Genomic DNA, 12,821 nt, shown 5'->3' on the forward strand with positions numbered 1-12,821 from the left:
GAGAACCAGTTCTTTGTTGCGTGTGCTCGATGACGTCACACATACCCTTCATTGTTTTGGTTTAGAACGTAGCCAACATGATGTCGAGACATGAAAAGATGACACCAGGGCCACTTGTAACACTTCCAAAGCTTCCGTTTCTTCAAAGGGGAGAAATCCCTCCAATTTGCTAAAACATTTGTCCACACAGCATGCAATTAATTTGCAGGAATGTCATGTGTTTGATACGCTACTTAGCGACACTTGTGAATCTAGCAGCAGAGTGAACACCGGGGCATCATCCAGGCCTGGTTTTACGGGGGGTAACAAACGTCCTGCCCCCTTAAGTAAACGTTTCTGAAGGTAGGGAAAAGGAAAATGAGGTGCACAACAACAGGAGACATAGGGGAATTAGTAAAGTGTCTTAACTTTCACTTTCACTTTGAATGGTGTGACACCCCCCCCCCCCCCCCCCGTTCTGAACTGGGCCCATTGTCATCTGTTATTATTATTTGTGCATACTGTATATGTTATGTTTTCTGTGCAGAAATGGGAATATAATAGACCGTTAATGCAAACTCTTTTATTCCCTCACCCATTGAGAATCGATAAGAGAATCAATAAGGTATCGGAACGATAAACAAAATCGATACTGGAACCAGAACCGTTACATTCTTATCAGTTCCCATCACTAACAGTGCCACTTGTGATACACACATAAGTCATATATAATGACACCCACAGTCCATTGAATATTACACCTTTCTGGACATTAGACGTAATTGCCGTCAGTGTCATTTAGTGAAACGTCTGCATTTATTGGTTGAAAGTTGTATCTTTCATGAGCCTTTTTAATACCCTCCTAAAGTATTTTTACATATTTATATCAATATAATGTTCTGACGTCTACTATGGTATATTCAGGAGAGGATGCTAAAGGACAAGGTTTGTTGACTTTATTCATTTACTCTAGTGTTCACATGTGTACAGGTAGAATCCTCTTCCCACTTCACCGATCTCTGTTATTAGCCGAACATCTGCTGTGAAATCTTCACCATACAGCGGTAACCAGGGGCAACGTGTCCTGGTAGTTAATGAGTTTAATGAAAAACACCCAGGTCATGTGTTTGCTCTCACTCATCAAGTGTACATTCGTCCTGTCGGCGCAAACAGTCGATGGAAATGATTTCTTCTGCAGCCATGTGTGAAATGAATTAATTTGTTAAGCAGGACTATTTGTAAACGTTAAAATCACATTCGCACTATAGGAATCTGGAAGCTTCTCGCTAATGAAGTCACGGATCCAAAAGAAATAGGTTGTTTGTGAACGCAGGCACAAACTCTGCCAGCCACATCAGAGTACCTGCAGAGGTAATCTGTATTGACGAACACTGCTTTCTTTCCCTCAGATACTATATGAGATTTTTTTTTCACAACGAAGCAATACAATCCCTTTGTAATTGCTAAAAAAAAAAGCAATTTAATTTTTAGGTAGGGTAGCAGAATTGAATATGTCCTTACATAACCAATAGGATGTCAGGACTTTGAATTAATCACACCATCAATAATAAAAAAAAAAAGTGGAGCAAATCAATCGCAGTTATATAAATATTGTTTAAAAAAATCCAGAAAAGGTCACAGGAAGAGCTCGGAGACAATCTGTAATGGATTCATAGGTTTTTACTCATCATGAGTGATTCTGACATTTTAATTTCTGAAAGGGCATTTCATCTTTCCCATGTGCTCTGATGGAATAGTTAGCTGGTGACTTAGCTCGCTAATGTGGCCACGACAAGCCTGCTGTCCTCAATATTGTTAATAAATGAGTAAAAATATCAAAGCATTAGTCAAGTCTTCACTCCAGTCTTAGTCACCAATTAGATTTAGACTCCTTTAGAAAGGTGACATAGTGTTGAATCAGGAGCAAATAGATCTGTCAACATACATTTGTGCACTTTAGGCCGCTGTTGTTGGTTTAGCTATAATATACTGAGGGCAAAATAAGTTTGAAAAAAGCTCTCATATTTACAACACTAATTCCAAAAAAGTTGGGGCACTTTTTTTTTTATCAAGATCTTTTTTATTTTCAGTTTTCAAATGCACAAGAAGAAAAATACAGCTTGAACATGAACATGAATTGTTGTATCCAGCTCCTGTCCGCCTGCCCTCCCACCCATCCCACCCCAACTACTGGACCTTGGATAAATTCATATACAGCCAGACATAATATACTTGCATACAGAAATATAGACAAGGCAAATTTATTTGTATACCACAATTCATACACACGGCAATTCACAGTACTTTACAAAAATGGAAAAGAGACCTGTTAAAAACACACGATTACAATTAAAACATAATTGATAAAATATAAATAATAATCAGTTAAAGAGAAGTGTGCAGATAGAACCCTTTCAGTTGTTATATGCACAGTTGAACAAACCCCAAATAGTTGGAGCACTTTCAACAGAATTCCATAACCTGCAAATGTCATAAACCATTATTTTATTCACAGTAGAACATGCAAAATCAGAATCAGTTTTATTGGCCAAGTACGTGAACACATATAAGGAATTCGGCTTCGGTTTTTACATTGCTCACAACACACAATTCCGACATGAACCCAGACAACATGTGGACCTAGACACAATATAGACAAACAGTCCACTAGAGACAGAGACAATGGGTTGAGATTTACAGTGGATTTACAATGTAGTATGTACAGAGTTCAAATTGAAGTTTTTATACAGTGAGTGGACGTGGTAATAAGGTGATGTAGAGTTTGATGGCAGCAACACAACTCCAAATAGTCGGGATAGTGTCATGTTTACCTCTGTGTAACATTCCCATTTCTTTTAACAACAGAAGAGGCCAACTACTGGAGTCTTCTTTGTCGTATTTTTCATTTTATCATGTTTGCAAATGGTGAAAAGGTCAGTTTAGCGTCCAGACTCCTCTACTACGAAGCCATGTGATATGTGGTTTAGTACCGCCTTGGTGAAATATACACAGCCTTCCTAGAAAAAGACGTTATCTGGGTGGGAGCATATGTCGCGTGTACCCTATACCATCAGAAATCCAGGCTTTTGAACTCAGCTCTGATAAGAAGCCAATTGGTTCCTCTCCTCTTCAGTCTGTAGGATGTAGCATCCATGCTGTCCAAAAGGAACCTCAAAGTCCAATTTATCTGATCACAGAACAGTTTTCCACTTTGCCTCAGTCCATTTTAAATGAGCTTTGGCCCTGTGAAGACTCGGCGCTTTTGGATCACGTTTCATGGTTTCTTCCTCACATGATAAAGCTTTAACCTGCATTTGCGGATGACACGGCAAACTGTGTTCACGGACAATGACTTCTGAAGTGTTACTGAGCCCATGCAGTGGTTTCCATTACAGGATCACGCCTCGTCTTAATGCACTGATTATATTACGTACTGTAGATGGTGAGATGTTCAAAGTCTTCACAATTTTGCGTCAAGGAACATTAGTCTGAAATTGTTTCACGATTCGTAGGCACAGTTTTCCACAGATTAGTGAACCTGTGCCCATCTATACATTTAAGAGACTGTGAAAGAAGCTCTTTTTATACTCAGCCAGGTTATTGACCTGTTGCCAATTCATATCGTCAACTGTAAAATGTTCCTGCAGATATTTCTTTCATGATACCTTTTACTTTTTCAGCTTTTTGTAGCCCCCCTCCCTACTTTTTGACATGATGTGTCGCTAGCAATAAATTTAGTTACCTCATTTTGTTCTTAAAATGCTACATTTTCTTCCATTAAAAAGAATCTTCATTATTTCTCAGTATTTTTTTTTTTACATGCAACACGCACTGAAGTTGACCCTCTACTTTTAATCCATCACTAGCTGAACATGCATCAACACATGACACACTGCATACGAGTAGCAATGGGCTGCCAGTGGAGCAAATATAGGGGCTGAAGTGCCTTGCCCAAGGGCACATAAGCCAACAGTTACTTTCCTTGTCCGGGGAACTGATCCAGCAACCCCTCTGTCACAAGCTGCTTCTCCAAACACCCCTTTATGTCATCATGAGCCTCCTGCTCCCCCACCCCGAAAAAAAATGTGCGATGGACGGGGGGCGGGGTTATAGTGGTCTGTAACAACTTTTCGAGAGGGGGGATGAGACTGCATCTGACGGAGCTTATATACATTGCATAGGTAGTTGCCTATTCATGACAGAGGGGAGGTGGGCGCGACAGATGTTGCCACCAAAGACTGGGGGGTGCAGAGACCTACCTTATTGCAGAGGAGCGGGGGGGCCACGGAAATTCACCATTGACATAAGATGATATTCATACTTATACAGACTAACGCCCCCATTTTGGTCTCAGCACCCCTCAGCTTTCTCGTTCAAAGCACCCCCCAACGCTGTCCCAACGCCCCCTAGGAGGCAGTACCGCCCCCATTGACAAACACTGTTGTAGGCCAAGGCTTCCCCATTGAAACCAGTACAATAAGCATTTGAAAAAAACAACTATTATCAGTATTAACTAAAGGTGTGCACAGTTACTTTTGTGCCCGACTTAGTGCGTATGTATTTGTAGGAGTTACCATTTCAAAGTGCACATTTTGGGGAGCAGAGTATGTAAATGCGCATGTCGATTTATGGTAATCGCATCATTATTTTTAGTCGACAAAAAGCATCTCTTAACCCATTTGCGCCCGCTATGAATGTGACAGTTTCACATGAACGAGGCACCGCTGAGATCAGAAAGCAGCTGGACGAAGAGAGGTTTTTCTCCGCTCATGTTTATTTATTTATTTAGATGACAACGGAAGTTATCGGAGCAGATCAAGTATGTCCAGTCCACATTTTCACCTGTGCAGTTTCCCCCGGTCCTGCTGAGTTACCAAATCACCAGGAGGCTCAAAAAGTCAAGCAGAGGTTTTACTGTCAGATAAAGTCATGAGGCTTCGTGCCAAAAAACTTGGAAACTTTCAGCTCAATGACATTCAAATTTTCAGGCGTTTGTCCTGGTTGTGGTGCGGATACAGATAGCACAACATTTCCTCTGCTACTGATATTCAATACAGTCACCCATCTACCTTTATATATACGTGTATATACAGGGTGGGGAAGCAAAATTTACAATGAACATTTAGTTGTTTTTTCTCAGCAGGCACTACGTCAATTGTTTTGAAACCAAACTTATATTGATGTCATAATCATACCTAACACTACTATCCATACCTTTTCAGAAACGTTTGCCCATATGAGTAATCAGGAAAGCAAACGTCAAAGAGTGTGTGATTTGCTGAATGCACTCGTCACACCAAAGGAGATTTCAAAAATACTTGGAGTGTCCATAAAGACTGTTTATAATGTAAAGAAGAGAATGACTATGAGCAAAACTATTATGAGAAAGTCTGGAAGATACTATTAAAGAAGAATGGGAGAAGTTGTCACCCGAATATTTGAGGAACACTTGCGCAAGTTTCAGGAAGCATGTGAAGGCAGTTATTGAGAAAGAAGGAGGACACATAGAATAAAAACATTTTCTATTATGTCAGTTTTCTTGTGGCAAATAAATTCTCATGACTTTCAATAAACTAATTGGTCATACACTGTCTTTCAATCCCTGCCTCAAAATATTGTAAATTTTGCTTCCCCACCCTGTATATATATCTACCACTTTGGTTTGACCAGAGTGTTATGCATTATGGAAATTTAGTGCTTCGGCACCTGAATAATATGACTTTTCTGGCGCCATCTTTAATTTCCACTGCGGAGTGCGCTTTTCCATCCTATAGTTACTTCACTTTCAATGATCTACACATTCCTCTTTGAACAGATTGGACATTTCTGATTTTAAAGCATTTTCAGCATCTATTTTAGACACTAACGTCCACTAACGGCTCATGTTCTGTTGTAGAAAACTCCTCCTTCTGCTGCCTCTCTTCAGTCTGTGTTACTATTATGAGAGAAACACATATGTAAAGCCTACATATAACCGCTCTGTCTGTGTTAATAGAATCATTACACTCTCATGAAGTATGTCTACGCACAATCTGTCTCTTTGCTAATTTGTGCTGGTGTTGATTGAAATGAACCGGCTGCATCTGTTCTTTTGGGAGTTGTCAGTAAATCAACATCAGTACATATTGGCCACTCCCTATCAGGAAATCTGACCCTCTGTGTTTTGTATGGGCTATTGTGAATAAAATACAGATTTATACCAGGGGTGTCAAACTTATTTTAGTTCAAAGGCCTATAGTGTTACATAGGCCCGGTTACATCTGCGAAGTATCTTTTAAAAATGCAAATAACATGAAGAACAGTGAACAACCAAAAATTTCTTGAGAAATAGGTGCCATTTTAAGAATATTAAGCCTCAGTTTATCATTTACACATGTACATTACAACATACAGATCACAGTGGAAACACAAAGACACAAAACATTCAGTAACAGACATAATATTGTTAAAATTCCACTTCTCTTAAGGTATTTCCTGTGGTTCATACTGTATTTTTTCAGGTTATTCACATTTTTTGTGACAGGATAGTTTGTAAATGTAAACATTCTCATGCAATTTTACTTGAATTTTTACTCTAAAACAAGGAAAAGATTGGAGTTGTCATTATTTTTTAGGTTTTTATGGTACTAATTCACTGGTCTAGCCCATTTTACATCACATTGGTCTGTACTAAAATAACTAAAATAAGTTTGAAATTTGGGATGTAAACAATTAATTGACTATCAGTTAATTGTCGATAAGAATTTGCTCATTAAATTGTCATTTAATTGCCCTTTTCCACGGCATGATTTGTGGTGTGCGCTCCTCCGTTGAAATCTCGCTCCATCATGTTAGTGATGCAAAGTCAGAAATGCCCATTTCTCCTAAACTGCCCCTCTTCAGATCCATTTATTTTATTGAATTTCTTTGTTGAATTTATTTAATTCTACTCCAAAAATGTCATTGCCTGGACTGAATCATTAACCTCCTAAGACCCAGCTATGAGTTTTCTGTCCACATTTTTAGACAAGAGTTTTGCAACTTTATACAAAAAAAAAAAGAAAAGAAAACTGTCCACCACAAAGGACACTCCATAAAAATTTTAAAAACTGCATCTGAAAAAACTGTTGCATCATGATGTTTCCAATATAGGCACTTATTTAATAAAAAACAACAAATGCTTGTACTTTGCTGACATTTCCTGGGTCTCAGGAGGTTAAGGAATATGACATGCTTTTTTTCATGAAGTATACGAACAATATTTAGCTTTTATTCTTATTAGGGGCGTTAGAAAATATCAGTTCTGCAATATATCACAATATTTCATTTCACAATACTGTATCGATATTAAAAAGTACTGTATCAATATTTTTAGGTATTTATTCAAATGCAGATACGACAGAGGTTCATTTTTGTTTTTTTGTTTTTCTTTATTGTTTATAATTTGTTTATTATTATTTAACACTGTTTTATTAAATAATGGTTATTTGAAGCGTCCTAAAAGCACTTTTTACTGTCTGAGAGGCAGATGTTTGGTCCTTTGTTGGGGTTGCACAAAAATAATGTTATGATGTTAGTTCTGAACTAATAGAATAGGAACATTTGAACAGGAACTTAAACTGTAATGTCTGTAAAATATAATTTAAGTTTTAAATTTTGTGATATAGCATTAAATCCTGTTCTGATCATATAAAAATGTGTTTAGTATTTGGACATATTTTGGGTGTTATTCAATTCTTCAAGGAAATATTTACATTTAAAAAAAAGAAACAAACAAAAAAATTGCCTTTTTAACAGTATCTTGATATATCGTGATATATCATGATCCTAGTATTGTGATTTATATCATATCACCAGATTCTTGCCCATACACAGCCCTAATTCTTATGGACCATATCGAAAGAGAAATTCAGGTTCTGAGGAAAATCGCAGCTTATCAATTAATTGTTAATTGATCGATAAGGTCAACCAACTAATGATTAATGGATTAATTGATAATTTGCATCCCTATTTGAAAATCATCCCATGGGCCTGATTGGAACCTGTGGTGGGCCCTATTTTTGACTCCCCTGGTTTATGCGATTTGCCAGTGTTTGCTTTCTGTTTACAGTTTACACAGTATCACTTTGCGGTATTGGGGTTGTATTTAAAGGGCTACTGCATCCTTTGTTAAATAGCAGATTAACAATATCTCATGAGTCACTCGTAGGTCTGTGACCACTGCACAACAATAGTAACATCCTCCCTTTTAACTATAGAGCGCTCTGTATTTACAGTTGACTCCAGAGTAAACTATCGAGCGGCTGTAATATTGGGGTTAGTGAAGTGGGAGTGATCTTAGACACAGCCAGAGCCGCGAATCTGCCACTTGTGCGAAAGCCGAGGCTGCTTTTCTTATTTTCTCTTGGCCTCTCTTCCCCTTTTGTTTACTCGTTTCCTTCCTAGATTGAGGACTCCAGCTTCTCGCTCAATCACCCCAACCAGTACTTCGTAGAGAGCCAGAAAGTTTTGGGTGGAGGCAAGGACATAAAACGAGAGACGGACCCTCAGCAGAGGTCTCAGGAGAACGCTACCACCAGAGCATCCACCGCAGCACAAGACACAGCTGCTAAAGACGTAGCTGAGATGACAGAAGACCTGGACTCTTTTTTCCAAGATGGTTGATCTTTCTGCTTTCTGAACATGTAAACATAAATATGTGTTGGGGTTGGTCCATATTGTCACTCGACTTTTTTTTTTTTTTTTAAAACCCTTTATATTGACTCAAGATGCATTTATACTCTGATTTTGTATTTTCTCCACAACAGCAGACTTAACCTTCATTTGATTATCTTCTGCCTTATTCATTACACTGATAAACCGAGGCAAAAACCAGACTTTCAGCTAGTTTTCTTTCTTTGCTTTCGGTCTGGTCTGAACTCAAATGGCTTATACCCAGTCTCAGTGCACTGTGTTTTGGCAGGGATATGGTTTTGGGGTGATGACTAGAACATTTCCCAGCTGTCTCAGAAACAATGTCATTGTATTTGCTGGCAGGAGTATGGATGAATGGTGGCAGGAGGACTGATGAAAATAAACAATTTCCACAGTTGTATTATTCTGCCTTGGAATATTGCCTTATTGCACATAATGGATTTTATTCAAAGTGTACGTGGTCAGGAGATACTCAAACTTCATTCCTGTCACTAATTTAGAAAAATTCTCCTCAGGTAAATGTCCGAAACCTTTTGTTCTGCTCACTTGTGCTATTTAACAGGCTTTTTTCTTTTCCCCCGTTTTTTTGTGCGCTCTTATCTACACTCTTACCACACAACTTAGAAGATAACTAACTTTAGATTTAATTAGAGCCATAGAGTGTGCTCCGAATCCTATGAATACATAAGTGTTTACCAGGAGGCCAAAGGAAACTGACATATTGAATACCTACGTTAAAGCCTCTGTCTGTAATTTAATGATTGATTTAAATTAACGTCCCAGATGGTTTTAGATGTTCAGACTCGCACCATTTTGCTCTGCAGGCTTGGGCTGTTTTTAAGAATTTCTGACACATCCAGACCACCTTTCATCATCGTCTCACACTTGTACGGTGTCAGAGCAGGCACGCGAGCGCAAGAACATGGCCTGCACATAGCTGGAATTAAATTAGGTTTTAAAAATCCAGGCATGGCGCTTGACATAGAGAGGATTTATTCAGTACAATAAGGCAACTGGATAACAGTGCACAGCCGGGCTGCTGTCAGCATGAGACCCTTGATGTTTAATATTTGGCAGGGCATGACTAGATTTGACAAAGCTGGCACTTTCTTAAATTGTGGGCAGGCAGTTGACTGGAATGGTGTTTATCTCCTCCAAATGGATTTACAATCATTCGTCATGAACTTCCCTGGTGTCGTCCTGCGATTTTGTTCTCTTGCTATACTCATTACATGGACGAAAGGTGTTCTGGGGACGCTGCATTATCCGAAAGGGCGAGGAATTTAATCCAAGACCTAGCTGCAACATTTGTTTCATGAGCCTCCTATGGAAACTGACATGCGAGTTGAATCAGTATGCATGAAAGTGCCATGTAGCTTTAGTGGAGCTTTTATTACAGTGCTGTGGCTGTGTTGCAATCTGGAGGTTGTGCGTTGCAAGCAATGCAAACAGAACATCCTCAAACTCATTTGCATTTCTTCAATAGAAGAGAATGTCACCGTGAAGCACAAAAAGGTAAAAGAAAGAAAGCCTACAGGTATAATATAGGGGAGTTATGGCAAATTGAATTAGGGGAGCTGCAGCATAAAAAAAAAAAAACGTGACGTATGATGTGAAAATACCCTAAAATAAACCAAAAGGTTAATTGCTAGAAGGATTGAAACCTAAACATTAACTCTGGTGCACATTTATATTCATATCATGTTTCTCATTGTGCACTTGTGGTAATTTCTCCCAGTGGATAACTTGTGTCTCAACAAATGCATCTTCAGTTAATTTGAGGAATTTTGTTTTCCATTTGTTTTTTGAAGAATTTCATAATATCCCATAATGCACATTTGTATGCCTTGCCCTGGAGCTTTAAAAATGAGAACAATTTATTATCTCATTTCTCCCTCCAGATCTCATAAAATGCGCAGTCATAATTGAGTATTAGCCTTTCAGTGGGAGGACAACAGATTATTTTAGGTCTTCGGAGAATTCTTGTCAAATTATCTGCACTGTAGCCACCAGCTTCACCCTGACTGCACTTAAAAACACGCCGTCGGTGGAAATAAGTTTGGATTTCAGGTTAGCAAAAATATTTCTGAGTCAATATTGTAGAATAGAGTATATTATGACTTGGAGTTTTGCTTTTAGACGATCTTGCGTAAAATGATGTCAGTCAGAAAATGCCTCTACTTTTTTAAAATCCAAACATTTTTTTATCTTGAGTGAATAAATAAATAAACAAGGCATTTATTAAATAATTTAATACATCATCTGCATCAACTGTTCAAGACTTTGAAATATGGATGAAAGCTAAAGTGAACCTCATAACAGGACAGTACGGTTATTTCAGCACTCAAAAATAATTTGTTGGATGAATGTAATAAAATTATGGAAAGAGTTTCCACCTAATTAAAATGCTTTTATTTAGTGAGACACAATTTTGTTGAACCAACTAATTGTAAGTATGTTGAGTGAATGTCACACTTCGACCTGAAGTGAGGGTAGGTTGCCGAAAGGCTATCTGGAAAACAGTCTAATTTGGTCTGAAAACTAAATCAAAAACAAGACAAAGTCCATTTGATTCGAAAAAAAGGTGAAGAGCTTTATTGCCCTTAAGTGCATCCAAGAAAATTAGCAAACAATAATAACAGCAAAAAGTAATACAGGTCTGCACCCCACCACAGCCCTTCTCTAACTGCCTAAGCAATGTCAGACCCCCTCCATTTAAAGGCTAGGCCCCTCCCACTGGACCATACCATTTGTAATTGGCACCAATTTTAACATTTAATCAAACTACATATGTTATTTTCCATAGTTGAACCACAAAACAGTTTATGTGTTTTAGACTCATATCAAAAGAGTCATCTTATTAGTTATAGCATTTACATACTCTCTTTAACACTCAGAAAAACCTGGTATGGTGCAGTGTGACAGGCTGAGCCTATTTTCCTCATTAAACTCAGGCACTATAAAAGGCAGCCTGATGCTGCCCTCGGATCCTTTTCCACTGCCCAGAACCAGGAAGCACTATGGTAGGTAAAGAAGAACACATAATTGGGAACAAAATTTCACAAACTAGAACCTAACATAATTAAAGACCTATTTCAAAATTTATGTGTTTGTGTGTGTTTTTGTATGATTTCATGGAAAAACAGCACAGGAGACTAACGTAGGTGTTTAAATGTAGCCCAGTGTGTGCACCCACCAAGCTATCAGTAATAATGCTACCTGGCTATTGTTTGCCATGTGGACACAGTGAGTGTGTGGTGTATGGTGTAAAATTAGTGGCAGGGGTGACTGCCACAGTGAACATGAAGTATTGGCGTTACTATTATTTGCAATATATGGGTCCAACTTAACTTGTTAAAGTTTCAATTTATTTACTAAGGAAGGATTGGACTGAATTGTCTTGGGTCGCATTAACTTGTATGATATGATTATGGATAACTTATTTTGACAGGGCAGGTACAGCTATTTTTTTTTTTTTTTTTTTACATTTATTTATCATTTTTTGGTGCAGATTTAAGTTACATATACATAATATTCAATTTCAGAGGCACTAAGCATATCCCATTCTTCCCACCCCCTCACCCTCCCACTCCTGGTCCTACATAATATACTTAATGATAGTAATAAAAATGAGCAAAGTACTTGTAAAACAAAACAGGTAAAATTAAAAAAAATAAAAGAAAATAATAGAAGCAAAGAAAAAAAGCCTAATAGACAAATCTGCTTATTCAGAGTTACATCCTACACACAAGATATGGACATGTAGTGTTATTAATTTTATTAGAGAGTACACAAGTATATATAGCACACCAAAAAGGAAAAAAGGTGTGTATGGGAAAACTGTGCTCAAAGCATTTTTTATTTATATATATTTTTAAGTATGTAACCATGGAGCCCCATGCTACTGGAAATTTTGATGGCTGACCTCTCAAATTGTATTTACCGTAATCTTCTCTAAATTTAAAAAAAAGCATGAGGTCGCTAAGCCATGAGGATGGTTTTGGGGTGGATGTTGATTTCCATCCAAACAGTATTTGTCTTCTAGCTAATAATAATAATAATAATAATAATAATAATAATAATAATAACAACAACACTGGTCAACAACAAATTTATTAAGTTTTTGAGCTGATTTAGGATAATTTTGGTGTGCTGAATCCAAAAATCAC

The 12,821-nt window shown here is 37.8% G+C and overlaps 1 protein-coding gene across 2 annotated transcripts in view; it reads left to right on the forward strand.

The window, feature by feature from the left end:
- Window positions 1-9,055, forward strand: part of prim2 (DNA primase subunit 2) — a 36,689-nt gene extending 27,634 nt beyond the window's left edge. For both annotated transcript variants that reach the window (XM_030156812.1, XM_030156813.1), the window contains exon 14: window positions 8,404-9,055. In XM_030156812.1, the coding sequence (XP_030012672.1) occupies window positions 8,404-8,622 (219 nt within the window). In that variant the 3' untranslated portion in view covers window positions 8,623-9,055. The remainder of the gene's footprint in view (window positions 1-8,403) is intronic.
- Window positions 9,056-12,821: the final 3,766 nt, after the last annotated feature.

Source organism: Sphaeramia orbicularis, chromosome 15 (genome assembly GCF_902148855.1).
Source record: "Sphaeramia orbicularis chromosome 15, fSphaOr1.1, whole genome shotgun sequence".
In the NCBI taxonomy this organism is placed as follows: Eukaryota; Metazoa; Chordata; class Actinopteri; order Kurtiformes; family Apogonidae; genus Sphaeramia; species Sphaeramia orbicularis.